The 16,514-nt window shown below is 40.1% G+C and overlaps 1 protein-coding gene across 1 annotated transcript in view; it reads left to right on the plus strand.

The window, feature by feature from the left end:
- LOC117325576 (regulator of telomere elongation helicase 1-like) overlaps nt 1-16,514 on the plus strand; it is an 89,919-nt gene that overhangs the window by 12,113 nt on the left and 61,292 nt on the right. The window contains exons 9-17 of the mRNA XM_033881908.1: nt 914-1,067; nt 5,890-5,928; nt 6,259-6,337; nt 7,541-7,641; nt 7,922-7,980; nt 8,256-8,330; nt 8,783-8,861; nt 13,685-13,817; nt 14,287-14,400. Of these exons, the coding sequence (XP_033737799.1) occupies nt 914-1,067; nt 5,890-5,928; nt 6,259-6,337; nt 7,541-7,641; nt 7,922-7,980; nt 8,256-8,330; nt 8,783-8,861; nt 13,685-13,817; nt 14,287-14,400 (833 nt within the window). The remainder of the gene's footprint in view (nt 1-913; nt 1,068-5,889; nt 5,929-6,258; nt 6,338-7,540; nt 7,642-7,921; nt 7,981-8,255; nt 8,331-8,782; nt 8,862-13,684; nt 13,818-14,286; nt 14,401-16,514) is intronic.

The raw sequence follows: 16,514 nt of genomic DNA on the forward strand, positions 1-16,514 counted from the left end.
ATGTGTGAGGATAGCTCTCCTTAGACCCCCTAATGTCTGTATACCATTGATAGCTCTCCTTAGACCCCTAATGTCTGTATACCATTGACAGCTCTCCTTAGACCCCTAATGTCTGTATAGCATTGATAGCTCTCCTTAGACCCCTAATGTCTGTATACTATTGATATCTCTCCTTAGACCCCTCATGTCTGTATACCATTGATAGCTCTCCTTAGACCCCTAATGTATGTATATCATGGATAGCTCTCCTTAGACCCCTAATGTCTGTATACCATTGACAGCTCTCCTTAGACCCCTAATGTCTGTATACCATTGATATCTCTCCTTAGACCCCTAATGTCTGTATACCATTGATATCTCTCCTTATACCCCTAATGTCTGTATACCATTGATATTACAGGAGGGAATGTGTGAGGATAGCTCTCCTTAGACCCCCTAATGTCTGTATACCATTGATAGCTCTCCTTAGACCCCTAATGTCTGTATACCATTGATAGCTCTCCTTAGACCCCTAATGTCTGTATACCATTGATATTACAGGAGGGAATGTGTGAGGACAGCTCTCGTTAGACCCCTAATGTCTGTATACCATTGATAGCTCTCCTTAGACCCCTAATGTCTGTATACCATTGATAGATCTCCTTAGACCCCTAATGTCTGTATACCATTGATATTACAGGAGGTGTGAGGATAGCTCTCCTTAGACCCCTAATGTCTGTATACCATTGATATCTCCTTAGACCCCCTAATGTCTGTATACCATTGATATTACAGGAGGGAATGTGTGAGGATAGCTCTCCTTAGACCCCTAATGTCTGTATACCATTGATAGCTCTCCTTAGACCCCTAATGTCCGTATACCATTGACAGCTCTCCTTAGACCCCTAATGTCTGTATACCATTGATATTTCAGGAGAAAATATGTGAAGAAAGCTCCTCGTTTGATCTTACAACAGCAGACCTGGCAACAGCTATTGAGGAAGTGTGTCGACTTGCTGACAAGTTTGTAGAGATGGCTCAGGCAGAGGCTCAGAGTCTGGTAGAAATGACAGAATCTAGTATGCCAGGTAGTTTTCATGTTTTGTATATGTGTTCTCATCAGTATTGTCACTTCAATCATAATTTTTATTGCAGGCTGCTGAAAAGGTACAAAAGTTACCTCATTTCTACAGGGTTTAGCCTAAAATGGTCCTTTTACTTTAATGGAGCTTTCAAGCTGAATTTTATGAATGACATCAATCTCATCCTGCAAGCAATAATTTTCCTATGTATTTTCTGACAGTGATAGTTCCCATCCCAAATATGCAGACTCTGTTGATACACATAATTAATAATGTTTTGCTATTGAAGTGTGGATTTTCTTAAATATTTTTCTTAATTATGTTACTATTTCTGGGATTTTTCTGGAAGTGTTTTTGGGTCGTATATGGGCTCCATATCCTATTGAAATTACCGGTATATCATATTAAAGCCTCTCTCCAAACACTTCAGTTTATGCTGAAAATTTCTTTCCCAGTTCATCAATTTCCCCAAAATGAGACAATGAGGTCCTATTCTAAACCAGTGTTGATTGTCCTAGTCTAGATTCATATGAACATACTAGAGTTTTCAGTATATATTTGCTTTTAACATACAGAACAAGTTTATTTTCATCAACTCTTCATCATCACTTAAGCTGTCATATTTTCTGACAGATTTCAGTGTTTTTGTAGTTTGCCATGCTTGGAAATACATTTAAATATAGGGTTGATCAAACAAAGGTCATATTTGTTTCTTTAAAAAAACTTCAACAACTTAAAAGGTAATTTTACTTCAAGCAGGAAATGGCTAGTGATAAGTCAAGTAGGGGTAACTGGTTTGGATTTGGGGAGCCTTGCTTGAATTGTTACTTTTTTGAAAGACAGAACCTCGTACTCTATGCTGTTAACTCCAGGTTGGATTGTCAGGACTTTTTCTGAGGGCTTTTTGGGGCCGCTTATGAGCCCCATCATATTGAAATTATTTCATATTCAGTGAAACTCGAAAAATTGCAGTTTACTCCTGAAAAAATCTTTTCCATTTCACCAATTCTCTTCCCAAAATGAGATAAAAAAGCCCCACCCCAAACCAGTGAGAGAAAACCCTGATTGTGTATAATTACGAGCCATTGAAGAAGATTGGTGATGCTGATTTTCATTTTTGTCGTCTCACCCTACAGATTACATGAATTTTTAGCTCACCTGGCCCGAAGGGCCGGTGAGCTTATGGCATGGCGCAGCGTCCGTCGTCCGTCGTCCGTCCGTCAACTTTTCCTTTAAATCGCTACTAGTCCTAAACTACTCAGTGGATTTTGACCAAATTTGGTCTGAAGCATCCTTGGGTGAAGGGGAACCAATTTTGTATAAACGGTGGGTCTGGCCCCCAAGGGGCCTTAGGGGCGGGGCCCAATAGGGGAAATATAGCAAATTCTTTAAAATCCTTCTTCTTCTGTAGAAATGAAGGGATTTGATTCATATTTGGTCTGAAGCATCCTTGGGTGAAGGGGAACCAATTTTGTATAAACGGTGGGTCTGGCCCCCCAGGGGTCTTAAGGGCGGGGCCCAATAGGGGAAATATAGCAAATTCTTTAAAATCCTTCTTCTTCTGTAGAAATGAAGGGATTTGATTCATATTTGGTCTGAAGCATCCTTGGGTGAAGGGGAACCAATTTTGTATAAACGGTGGGTCTGGCCCCCCAGGGGCCTTAGGGGCGGGGCCCGATAGGAGAAATATAGCAAATTCTTTAAAATCCTTCTACTTCTGTAGAAATGAAGGGATTTGATTCATATTTGGTTTGAAGCATCCTTGGGTGAAGGGGAACCAATTTTGTATAAACGGTGGGTCTGGCCTCCTAGGGGCCTGAGGGGCGGGGCCCAATAGGGGAAATATAGCAAATTCTTTGAAATCCTTCTTCTTCTGTAGGAATAAAGGGATTTGATCCATATTTGGTTTGAAACATCCTTGGGTGAAGGGGAACCAATTTTGTATAAACGGTTGGTCTGGCCCCCCAGGGGTCTTAGGAGCGGGGCCCAATAGGGGAAATATAGCAAATTCTTTAAAATCCTTCTTCTTCTGTAGAAATGAAGGGATTTGATTCATATTTGGTCTGAAGCATCCTTGGGTGAAGGGGAACCAATTTTGTATAAACAGTGGGTCTGGCCCCCCAGGGGCCTTAGGGGCGGGGCCCGATAGGAGAAATATAGCAAATTCTTTAAAATCCATCTTCTTTTGTAGAAATGAAGGGATTTGATTCATATTTGGTTTGAAGCATCCTTGGTTGAAGGGGAACCAATTTTGTATAAACGGATGGTCTGGCCCCCCAGGGGCCTGGGGGGTGGGGCCTAATAGGGGAATATTGTATATTCTTTAAAATCCTTCTTCTTCTGTAGGAATAAAGGGATTTGATCCATATTTGGTCTGAAACATCCTTGGGTGAAGGGGAACCAATTTTGTATAAACGGTGGGTCTGGCCCCCCAGGGGCCGTAGGGGTGGGGCCCAATAGGGGAAATATAGCAAATTCTTTAAAATCCTTCTTCTTCTGCAGGAATAAAGGGATTTGATCCATGTTTGGTCTGAAGCATCCTTGGGTGAAGGGGAACCAATTTTGTATAAACGGTGGGTCTGGCCTCCCAGGGGCCTGAGGGGCGGGACCCAATAGGGGAAATATAGCAAATTCTTTAAAATCCTTCTACTTCTGTAGGAATAAAGGGATTTGATCCATATTTGGTCTGAAACATCCTTGGGTGAAGGGGAACCAATTTTGTATAAACGGTGGGTCTGGCCCCCCAGGGGCCTGGGGGGTGGGGCCCAATAGGGGAATATTGCATATTCTTTAAAATCCTTCTTCTGCAGGAATAAAAGGATTTGATCCATGTTTGGTCTGAAGCATCCTTGGGTGAAGGGGAACCAATTTTGTATAAACGGTGGGTCTAGCCTCCCAGGGACCTGGGGGGTGGGGCCCAATAGGGGAATATAGCATATTTTTTAAAATCCTTCTTCTTCTGCAGGAATAAAGGGATTTGATCCATGTTTGGTCTGAAGCATCCTTGGGTGAAGGGGAACCAATTTTGTATCAACGGTGGGTCTGGCCTCCCAGGGGCCTGGGGGGGTGGGGCCCAATAGGGGAATATAGCATATTCTTTAAAATCCTTCTTCTTCTGCAGGAATAAAGGGATTTGATCCATGTTTGGTCTGAAGCATCCTTGGGTGAAGGGGAACCAATTTTGTATAAACGGTGGGTCGGCCTCCCAGGGGCCTTAGGGGTGGGGCCCAATAGGGGAAATATAGCAAATTCTTTGAAATCCTTCTTCTTCCGTAGGAATAAAGGGATTTGATCCATATTTGGTCTGAAACATCCTTGGGTGAAGGGAAACCAATTTTGTATAAACGGTTGGTCTGGCCCCCAGGGGCCTTAGGGGTGGGGCCCCAATAGGGGAAATAGGGTTAATCCTTTAAATCGCTACTAGTCATAAAGTTATAAATGAATTTGAACCAAATTTGGTCAGTAACATTCTTGGGAGAAGGGGAACAGAGTTTGTATACATTTTTACTCTGAACCCCCAGGGGCCTAAGGGGCGGAGCCAAATAGGGGAAATAGATATTAGTCTTTAAATCGCTACTAGTCATAAATTTTTTAATGGATTTTAACTAGATTTGGTCAGGAACATCCTTGGGGGAAGGTGAACAGAGTTCGTATTAATTTTTACTCTGAACTCCCAGGGGCCTGAGGGGCCGGGCCAAATAGGGGAAATAGGGTTAATCTTTTAAATCACTGCTAGTCATAAAGTTATGAATGAATTAGAACCAAATTTGGTCAGAAACATCCTTGGGAGAAGGGGAACAGAGTTTGTATACATTTTTACTCTGAACCCCCAGGGGCCTGAGGGGCGGAGCCAAATATGGGAAATGGAGATTAGTCTTTAAATCGCTACTGGTCATAAAATTTTTCATGGATTTTAATTAGATTTGGTCAGGAACATCCTTGGGGGAAGGGGAACCGAGTTTGTATGAATTTTTACTCTGAACCCTCAGGGGCCTGAGGGGCGGGGCCAAATAGGGGAAATAGGGTTAATCCTTTAAATCGCTACTAGTCATAAAGTTATGAATGAATTTGAACCAAATTTGATCAGGAACATCATTGGGAGAAGGGGAACAGAGTTTGTATAAATTTTTACTCTGAACCCCCAGGAGCCTGAGGGGCGGGTCCAAATAGGGGAATAGAGATTAGTCTTTAAATTGCTACAAGTCATAAAGTTATGAATGAATTAGAACCATATTTGGTCAGGAACATCCTTGGGGGGAGGGGAACAGAGTTTGTATAAATTTTACTCTGAACACCCAGGGGCCTGAGGGGCGGAGTCTAAGAGGCCCAAGGGTCTTTCCCCACCCTAAGGAACTTAGTTTCTTCAAACACAATTAGGTTGTAAAAATAATCCATAGGGTCTTTCAGTCCCTTAGAGAGTATGTGTATGAATAAATTGAACATGAACATTATTTTGACATTTGGTCAAATCCAACCAGGTGAGCGATACAGGCCCCATGGGCCTCTTGTTATTTTTTGCTATATATTTGGGTTAAAAGCCTCAGATTTTGGGAAATTGACATTAAATCTTTATTTTTTCTCCACTTAGTTTACAAATTAGTTTATAGTTTTCCAAAGATTTGATCTCAGTTTAGTTTTGTAATGCATCAATATATACTCATGTCTAACATATACAGGATGCTTCCATACCATTATGTGGAGGTTTTTTGGTTGTCTTTGGAAAAATACTGAAATTTTAGTGAATGTTTGAGTTTGCTGAAAAGGTAATGCCTTGACAGAATGGAAGAGGATATACTTGTAATCATGTGTAATTCTTGTTTATTTACAGAACCAGAATTCAACCTGGAAGATTTACTGAGAATGAAATGTAAGCATGGTAACAGAAGTTATCCAGACTAATCAAAGGATTTTTTACCTTGATAATCTTTTATTAATAGTAACTGTTAACCATTAGATTATTACGCTCTGTAGATTAGCTGTAAGTCAACCATTAGATGGATTTCACACTGTATTGTAATTGTAAATCAACCATTAGCTGTATTTCTCATCCTCTGTAGTTTAGTTGTAAGTCAACCATTAGATGGACCCTCTGTAGTTTAGTTGTAAGTCAACCATCAGATTAACTTGGCACCCTCTGTAGTTTAGTTGTAAGTTGTTGACTGATAATATTTGTCTGTGACTTGTGTTTCTGTTACAGCTACACTGAAGGAGTTGGAGGACAACCTGGACAGTTTAGACATAGGCACAGGTTCAAATGGTGTCACTCACCCTGGCATGTACGTTGTTTATAACCAAACCAAAATTATACAGATTTAGGTTTTTAGTCACTTTTAGTAGTTGAAAGATTTCTGATGTTTTATCAGCCTTCTAAAAATCTGATATGGGCAGACTTACATCAGAATTCCTGCTATAGTGGAAAAAAGAGTGGGAAAAGCCAACCCCCTCGGGTCTGCACTTTGTCATATGTTTTTTAACTATTTAATACCGTCGTGTGAATAGAAAATTTTCAACATACTTGACCAACACAGACATGTCACCACACATAAACAGGTCAATTCACTCATACAATCCAACTCCTAGCTTCCAAATATTTCAAGGCCATATTTGTAATGTGAAAAACTCATATATCCATCATATTTAATAGATCTCCGATCAAACAGTGAACAGAAATATTGCTTATCTGCCTGATGAAACAGAAACAAAGTAAAACAAAGTCTGCATCTATATCATTTGAGTTCAAAAATGATTTAAGTTTGGTTGTTGTTAATATATATATATTGAACTGTCTGTGTTCTGAATTTCTATCGATCTCCATGTGTTTGCTTAACTTGTCAGAGAAACTTGGCTGTAGAGTAAGAGTTGCATCATTATTCTAAAATTGATTATTATTCAAGCCTCCCTGAAATAGCTCTAGATGTTAAATCACTGTCATGACTAAAGCCATGTGTTAGAATATCAAATAATTGTTCTTCATTCATTAACACTTTCTGTAGCTTTTGTTGTTTAGCATTGACTCCAATACTTGTTAATAGTTTGTTGACTCCATATGATCTGAGGCAAATAGCAATTTTGGTTTTTTGTGTTGCTTGCAAAAAGTAGATGACATATAGGTATCGCCATGTTGGCATCATTGGCGGTGGCGTCATTGTTCACACAGATGTTTCCGTGTGATAACTCATGTTCCCTCAAACTTCATGCAGATCTTCCATACCAGAGGTGCTTGCTTGGGATTGGCTTTCAGGTCCGTAGGTCAAGGGTCGAGGTCACTGTTACTAAAAATAGAAAATCTGTTGCCATGCAATAACACTTGAAATCGCCCAACGTTTGGCTCACGCGACACATCCACTTCTGTGTAAATCTTGTTGATGCCACATTGTATTACGAAAAGTCCACGAGGTCTCCTACGCTCTGTGGTTGACAGGTTTCCACTTCTTGTTGATAAATATTAAGTTTGTTTATTTACTATTTTCTGTTTTAAGGTTCATGTTTGAATTCCTGACAAAAGTAAACATTGGTTTTGAGACAAAAAATTTCTTCATTGACATATTGGATAAGATGATCAACTATCTTACAAGCGACAGTAAGTATAGATTTCATGTTTAAGTAAACTTAACATCAATAATTAACAGTGAAGTAAATCTGATATCATGTATTTCAACAGCAAAGTCTTGTAATAAGTTGTTCTGTTCAACTGCTCCAGTATTATGGTACTTACTCATAATATCTGATATAATGTGTAATGAAATGTTCGTTCCAAAAAATGTTTCCATCCAAAATCAGCAATGTTCTAAAATAAACCTCTTTTTTTTTGGAAGATGTTACAGAGTATATGCCTTATATGTATTTGTTTTGTGTTCTAGCCTCTTCTGGATTCACCACTAAAGCTGCAGGGTTATCCAAGATAGCTGATGTCTTTAAGGTATTTTTAATAGTAGCTAGAATTGTGTAATCAAACATTTCTAAAAGTTGAGACAGTCAGATTAATGATATTTAGGAGAGTATCTCATGTAGATAATAATTTGAATGGTAAAAATACATTAGAATCTACATAACTCTTCAGCTGAGGCCAAACATTACAGAAATTATATAAAATGCCAGAGATTATTAAAATTTGTGGTCTTTTGTTGAATATAATTTTGAAGTATTTCTAAATGCGTGATATATTGGATCACTAATAAAATAACATTCTTTTAGATTGTTTTCTCGAGGGAGACTCGCCTTGGAGATTCCCTACACAGTCATCAACAGACCATAGCTAAGTATTACAAGGTAGGTAATGTTATTTCCTACAGTGAAAACTGCCACCTCATACAAGGTAAGCTGGGTGATATCTGTAATCTGTGTAGTTTAGGGCACTAGTTTATTGAAACCGTCAAAGCTGTATGAAAACCAATTTTAAAACTACTTTTAAAGAACCATGAGTTCTAAAGTCTGAAGAATCACAGAATAACACACTGTCAAGTTTTTTGAATTGATTGATAAGCCAATGTAGAAACTTTCAGATTAAGATGTACTTTCTTTAGACCTTCATTAAATTTAGTTATTTAGTCATTCAATTTCTTCAATGAAAACAATTAAGAGGTTTATAAACATTGCTCTCATGGTGGAATTTCCATATCATTAACGCCACACAAATAAAAGACCCTCCTTATATCCTTCACTTTCCTGAAACTTCTAGTAGATGATGCCTTGTTAAGTTATTAAAATGTTTGCTCTCAAAGGTACATATACAAGAAACCAAGACTGACAAAAAGTTTGGGAAGAAGGCTGATTTATGGAGCAAAGCAGCGGAAAAACAAGGTGAGTGATGAATACATATTCTATTAGTTTTATGATAGAAGTTACATAACACAACCAATAGGATATTTAAGAGTGTGACGTTTCGATGACTACACTCTCACCTTCATCAATCTAATGACCAATGTGAAGTGTACTAGCACTGTCTGATGTGGAGTCCGAGAAGGTAAAAATGAAACGTCACTCTTAAATATCATATTGGTTGTGTCATATAACTTCTATCATATTTACTTTACCAACCTGAAGAAAATGTTCAGAATGTACTATTAGTTATTATACACTAATGAAATTCCAATTGAATTGCTTTCCATCTTGTTGTGGTCACCTTCATATCATTCTGATTGGTGGTTTTTATGTCCCTAGGTCGTATCCTAAGCTACCTTTTTGTGTCCCTAGGTCGTACCCTAAGCTCTAAGCTACGTTTATATGTCCCTAGGTTGTACCCTAAGCTACATTTATATGTCCCTAGGTCGTACCCTAAGCTACGTTTATATGCCCCTAGGTCGTACCCTAAGCTACATTTTTATGTTCCTAGGTCGTACCCTAAGCTACGACTAACGGACACAAAAATGTAAAGCTACGTTTATATGTCCCTAGGTTGTACCCTAAGCTACGTTTTTATGTCCCTAGGTCGTACCCTAAGCTACATTTTTGTGTCCGTTGGTCGTATCCTAAGCTGCCTTTTTGTGTCCCTAGGTCGTACCCTAAGCTACATTTTTATGTCCCTAGGTTGTACCCTAAGCTACGTTTATATGTCCGTTGGTCGTACCCTAAGCTACGTTTATATGTCCCTAGGTCGTACCCTAAGCTACATTTTTATGTTCCTAGGTCGTACCCTAAGCTATGTTGTATGTCCCTAGTTCATACCCTAAGCTACATTTTTATGTCCCTAGGTCATACCCTAAGCTACATTTTTGTGTCCGTTGGTCGTACCCTAAGCTACGTTTTTGTGTCCGTTGGTCGTACCCTAAGCTACGTTTTTGTGTCCGTTGGTCGTACCCTAAGCTACGTTTTTGTGTCCCTAGGTTGTACCCTAAGCTACGTTTTTATGTCCCTAGGTTGTACCCTAAGCTATGTTTTTATGTTCCTAGGTTGTACCCTAAGCTACGTTTTTATGTCTCTAGGTTGTACCCTAAGCTATGTTTTTATGTTCCTAGGTTGTACCCTAAGCTACGTTTTTATGTCCCTAGGTTGTACCCTAAGCTACGTTTATATGTCCCTAGGTCGTACCCTAAGCTACATTTTTGTGTCCGTTGGTCGTATCCTAAGCTACCTTTTTGTGTCCCTAGGTCGTACCCTAAGCTACGACTAACGGACACAAAAATGTAAAGCTACGTTTATATGTCCCTAGGTTGTACCCTAAGCTATGTTTTTATGTCCCTAGGTCGTACCCTAAGCTACATTTTTGTGTCCGTTGGTCGTATCCTAAGCTGCCTTTTTGTGTCCCTAGGTCGTACCCTAAGCTACATTTTTATGTCCCTAGGTTGTACCCTAAGCTACATTTATATGTCCCTAGGTCGTACCCTAAGCTACGTTTATATGCCCCTAGGTCGTACCCTAAGCTACATTTTTATGTTCCTAGGTCGTACCCTAAGCTATGTTGTATGTCCCTAGTTCATACCCTAAGCTACATTTTTATGTCCCTAGGTCGTACCCTAAGCTACATTTTTGTGTCCGTTGGTCGTACCCTAAGCTACGTTTTTGTGTCCCTAGGTTGTACCCTAAGCTACGTTTTTGTGTCCCTAGGTTGTACCCTAAGCTATGTTTTTATGTTCCTAGGTTGTACCCTAAGCTACGTTTTTATGTCTCTAGGTCGTACCCTAAGCTACGTTTATATGTCCCTAGGTCGTACCCTAAGCTACATTTTTAGGTCACCTGAGACGAAGTCTCAGTTGACCTATTGCAATTGCCTTTTGTCCGGCGTCGTGCGTCGTGCGTCGTAAACAATTTACATTTTCAACTTCTTAAAAACTGCTGAACCAAATTCAATGAAATTTTACAGGAAGCTTCCATGGCTGAGGGTGAACCAAAATTGTGAATTATATGGTCCCCACCCCCCAGGGGCCTGAGGGGCGGGGCCAAAAAGGGTCAAATTGACTAAAACTTCAAAAATCTTCTTCTCTACTCTCAGATAAGGTGGAATCAAACACTCTTCATAGATGAAAGGGTCTTAAGGTGCTTTACCAAAATTGTGAATTTCATCACCATGGGGTCTCACGTTTGCCCCTGGGGAGGGGGTAAACTTTGCTATAGTTTATATAGGGAAATCACATTTTTGACTATTATTTGTTGGATTTGTATTGGAATTCATTCTAACTTGTATCAAATTATCAGTATGGGAAGACACTTTGATGGTATGTACATGTTGGCCCTAGTTGACCCCCAGGGGCTGGTGGGCGGGGCCAAAAAGGGTCAAATTGACAAAAATTTCAAAAATCTTCTTCTCTACTCTCAGATATGGTAGAATCAAATACTCTACATAGATGGAAGGGTCTTAAGGTGCTTTACCAAAATTGTGAATTTCATGACCCTGGGGTCTCACGTTTGCCCCTGGGGAGGGGGTAAACTTTACTATAGTTTATATAGGGAAATCACATTTTTGACTATTATTTGTTGGATTTGTATTGGAATTCATACTAACTTGTATCAAATTATCAGCATGGGATGACAGTTTGATGGTATGTACATGTTGGCCCTAATAGACCCCCAGGGGCTGGTGGGCGGGGCCAAAAAGGGTCAAATTGACAAAAATTCCAAAAATCTTCTTCTCTACTCTCAGATACGGTAGAATCAAATAATCTACATAGATGGAAGGATCTTAGGGTGCTTTACCAAAATTGTGAATTTCATGACCCTGGGGTCTCATGTTTGCCCCTGGGGAGGGGGTAAACTTTACTATAGTTTATATAGGGAAATCACATTTTTGACTATTATTTGTTGGATTTGTATTGGAATTCATTCTAACTTGGTTCAAATTTTCAGCATGAGATGACAGTTTGATGGTATGTACATGTTGGCCCTAGTTGACCCCCAGGGGCTGGTGGGCGGGGCCAAAAAGGGTAAAATTTACAAAAATTTCAAAAATCTTCTTCTCTACTCTCAGATATGGTAGAATCAAATACTCTACATAGATGGAAGGGTCTTAAGGTGCTTTACCAAAATTGTGAATTTCATGACCCCGGGGTCTCACGTTTGCCCCTGGGGAGGGGGTAAACTTTACTATAGTTTATATAGGGAAATCACATTTTTGACTATTATTTGTTGGATTTGTATTGGAATTCATTCTAACTTGTATCAAATTATCAGCATGGGATGACAGTTTGATGGTATGTACATGTTGGCCCTAGTTGACCCCCAGGGGCTGGTGGGCGGGGCCAAAAAGGGTCAAATTGACAAAAATTCCAAAAATCTTCTTCTCTACTCTCAGATATGGTAGAATCAAATAATCTACATAGATGGAAGGATCTTAGGGTGCTTTACCAAAATTGTGAATTTCATGACCCTGGGGTCTCACGTTTGCCCCTGGGGAGGGGGTAAACTTTACTATAGTTTATATAGGGAAATCACATTTTTGACTATTATTTGTTGGATTTGTATTGGAATTCATTCTAACTTGGTTCAAATTATCAGCATGAGATGACAGTTTGATGGTATGTACATGTTGGCCCTAGTTGACCCCCAGGGGCTGGTGGGCGGGGCCAAAAAGGGTCAAATTGACAAAAATTTCAAAAATCTTCTTCTCTACTCTCAGATATGTTAGAATCAAATACTCTTCATAGATGGAAGGGTCTTAAGGTGCTTTACCAAAATTGTGAATTTCATGACCCTGGGGTCTCATGTTTGCCCCTGGGGAGGGGGTAAACTTTACTATAGTTTATATAGGGAAATCACATTTTTGACTATCACTTGTTTTATTTGTTTTTAAATTCATTCTTTCATTCAAATTTACTGAAATATTTCAAAAATCAGGTGACCGTTAAGGCCCATGGGCCTCTTGTTATGTTCTTAGGTCGTTGATGATATGTACATGTTGGCCCCCAGGGGCTGATGGGAGGGGCCAAAAAGGGTCAAATTAACAGAAATTTTAAAAATCTTCTTCTTACAGCCCATTTAAGGTAGAATTAAATACTCTTCACAGATCGAAGGGTCTTAAGGTGCTTTACCATAATTGTGAATTTCCTAGCCCTGGGGTCTCGCGTTTGCCCCATGGGAGGGGATAAACTTTACTATAGTTATAGGGAAATCACATTTTTGACTATCACTTGTTTTATTTGTTTTTAAATTCATTCTTTCATTCAAATTTACTGAAATATTTCAAAAATCAGGTGACCGTTAAGGCCCATGGGCCTCTTGTTATGTTCTTAGGTCGTACCCTAAGCTATGTTGTATGTCCCTAGTTCATACCCTAAGCTACATTTTTATGTCCCTAGGTCGTACCCTAAGCTACATTTTTGTGTCCGTTGGTCGTACCCTAAGCTACGTTTTTGTGTCCGTTGGTCGTACCCTAAGCTACGTTTTTGTGTCCGTTGGTCGTACCCTAAGCTACGTTTTTGTGTCCCTAGGTTGTACCCTAAGCTATGTTTTTATGTTCCTAGGTTGTACCCTAAGCTACGTTTTTATGTCTCTAGGTCGTACCCTAAGCTTCTTTTTTATGTTCCTAGGTCGTACCCTAAGCTACGTTTTTATGTCCCTAGGTCGTACCCTAAGCTACGTTTTTATGTCCCTAGGTTGTCCCCTAAGCTACGTTTTTATGTTCCTAGGTTGTACCCTAAGCTACGTTTTTATGTCTCTAGGCCGTACCCTAAGCTTCTTTTTTATGTTCCTAGGTCGTACCCTAAGCTATTGGTGCTTCAGTCCCGGCCACAGTATGTTGGACCTAGTAGCCCACGGAGTGAAGAATGTCATACTAACTAGCGGCACATTATCACCCATCAACTCCTTCACAGCAGAGATGCAAATGTGAGTATCAACATATGAAACATGCACTGATTAGTTATGTAGCTTTTCAATTTTTAAAATTTTGATGTTAGATATTACAAAAAGGATTAATTGATGAGTTTTGTAAACATTCCCTTTATTTTCTGATCTGAAGATAATAACTTTCCATGAGTATTAGAAATAAAGCCATATCGTATGAACAGGCCCCTAAATTAACTTAAATTTTTTCAATAGGAAAGCATTTGATAAGGAATGATCTTTCCCCTTATCCCAGTAACGTTTTCCAATAAAAATTTAAGTTAAAGACTTTCCTTAAGTTAAGGAAGTTGATGAAACTGGGGCCAGAGCTTGCAAACTATATATCTTTAAAGTCTACTTAAATGTTAGAGCATCTCTATGAAATAAAGAGGCATGCAATATTTCAGTAACTAGGTATCTACATGTACAAATAAATAAATGTGTTCTTGAAAGATCTGTTTTGCATTTTCAGTCCATTTCCTTTGAGACTTGAGAACCCTCATGTGATAGAAAAACACCAGGTGTGGATAGGAACCATGCAAAAAGGGCCAGATGGGGTGGTCCTCAACTCGAACTATGAAACAAGGTAGGTATCAGTCAAGTAGTATAATACTACTGAGGTAAAACTGATACTCAGGCCACTGATACTCAGGTCACCTGATACTTGGGTTACTGATAATCAGGTCACTGATACTCGGGTACCTGATACTCAAGTAACTGATACTCGGGTCACTGATACTCAGGTCACTGATACTTGGGTCACTGATACTCGGGTCACTGGTACTTAGGTTACTGATAATCAGGTCACTGATACTCGAGTCACTGATACTCGGGTCACTGATACACGGGTCACTGATACACGGGTCACTGATACTCAGGTCACTGATACTCAGGCCACTGATACACGGGTCACTGATACTCGGGTCACTGATACTCAGGTTACTAGTACTTGGGTTACTGATACTCGGGTCACTGATACACGGGTACCTGATACTCAAGTAACTGATACTCGGGTCACTGATACACGGGTCACTGATACTCGGGTCACTGATACTCGGGTCTCTGATACTCGGGTCACTGATACTCGGGTCACCGATACTGGGGTTACTGATACTCGGGTCACTGATACTCGAGTCACTGATACTCGGGTCACCGATACTGGGGTTACTGATACTCGGGTCACTGATACTTGGGCCAGTGATACTTGGGTCACTGATACTCGGGTCACTGATACTGGGGTTACTGATACTCGGGTCACTGATACTTGGGTCACTGATACTCGGGTCACTGATACTCGGGTCACCGATACTGGGGTTACTGATACTCGGGTCACTGATACTTGGGCCAGTGATAGTCGGGTCAGTGATACACGGGTCACCGATACTCGGGTCACTGATACTTGGGTCACTGATACTCGGGTCACTGATACTCGGGTCACTGATACTTGGGTCAGTGATAGTCGGGTCAGTGATACACGGGTCACCGATACTCAGGTCACTGATACACAGGTACCTGATACTCGGGTCACTGATACTCGGGTCACTGATACTCAGGTCAGTGATATTCGGGTACCTGATACTTGGGTCACGGATACTCGAGTCACTTATACTCTGGTCACCGATACTCGGGTACCTGATACTCGGGTCAAACAGTAGTGTTTAGCTGTAAATGGAGTAGATGTGGCAAGGAGGCAAAAGAGTGGTACCCAAACCATCCAGAAATATTTTTTCCTTAAACTCCTTAGACTCACTTTAAAAATGTTAAATCTTGTCGGGAGAGGTTCTTTTAATTGTTAAGACCTAAAAACAATATATGTGTTTCTGCTAATGTGCCAGAAAAAAATTAGGGTACCTCAAGTAGCTATTGATGGGGAAATCTTTTTATTCTTTAAATACTTTTACCAAGGTCATATGGACAAGGAATCTTGAGTTTGATAGTCCTTCTTTGAAAACGGACAAAAAAACTTTGGAGTAGGCACAAAAATATAGGGTCAGTGAAAATGGACAAAAAAACTTTGGAGTAGGCACAAAAATATAGGGTCAGTATAGGATTAGTCGAAACACAGGTATGTTTTTAGCCCACCATCATCAGATGGTGGGCTATTCAAATCGCCTTGCGTCCGTGGTCCGTGTCCGTCTGGTCCGTCCGTGGTCCGTGTCCGTCTGGTCCGTCCGGCTGTCCGTCCCTCCGTCCCTCCATCCCTCCGTAAACAATTCCTGTTATCGCTATTTCTGAGAAAGTACTGAAGGGATCTTTCTCAAATTTCATATGTTGGTTCCCCTTGGTGCCTAGTTATGCATATTTCATTTTGGGACCGATCGGGAAACAACATGGCCGACAGGCAGCCATCTTGGATTTTGACAATTGAAGTTTGTTATCGCTATTTCTGAGAAAGTACTGAAGAGATCTTTCTCAAATTTCATATGTATGTTCCCCTTGGTCCCTAGATATGCATATCACATTTTGGGACCGATCGGAAAACAACATGGCCGCCAGGCAGCCATCTTTGATTTTGACAATTGAAGTTTGTTATCGTTATTTCTGAGAAAGTACTGAAGGGATCTTTCTCAAATTCCATTTGTGGGTTCCCCTTGGTCCCTAGTTATGCATATCGCATTTTGAAACCAATCAGAAAACAACATGGCCGACAGGAAGCCATCTTGGATTTTGACAATTGATGTTTGTTATCGCTATTTCTGA

The sequence above is a fragment of the Pecten maximus genome, chromosome 4, assembly GCF_902652985.1.
Source record: "Pecten maximus chromosome 4, xPecMax1.1, whole genome shotgun sequence".
Classification (NCBI taxonomy): Eukaryota; Metazoa; Mollusca; class Bivalvia; order Pectinida; family Pectinidae; genus Pecten; species Pecten maximus.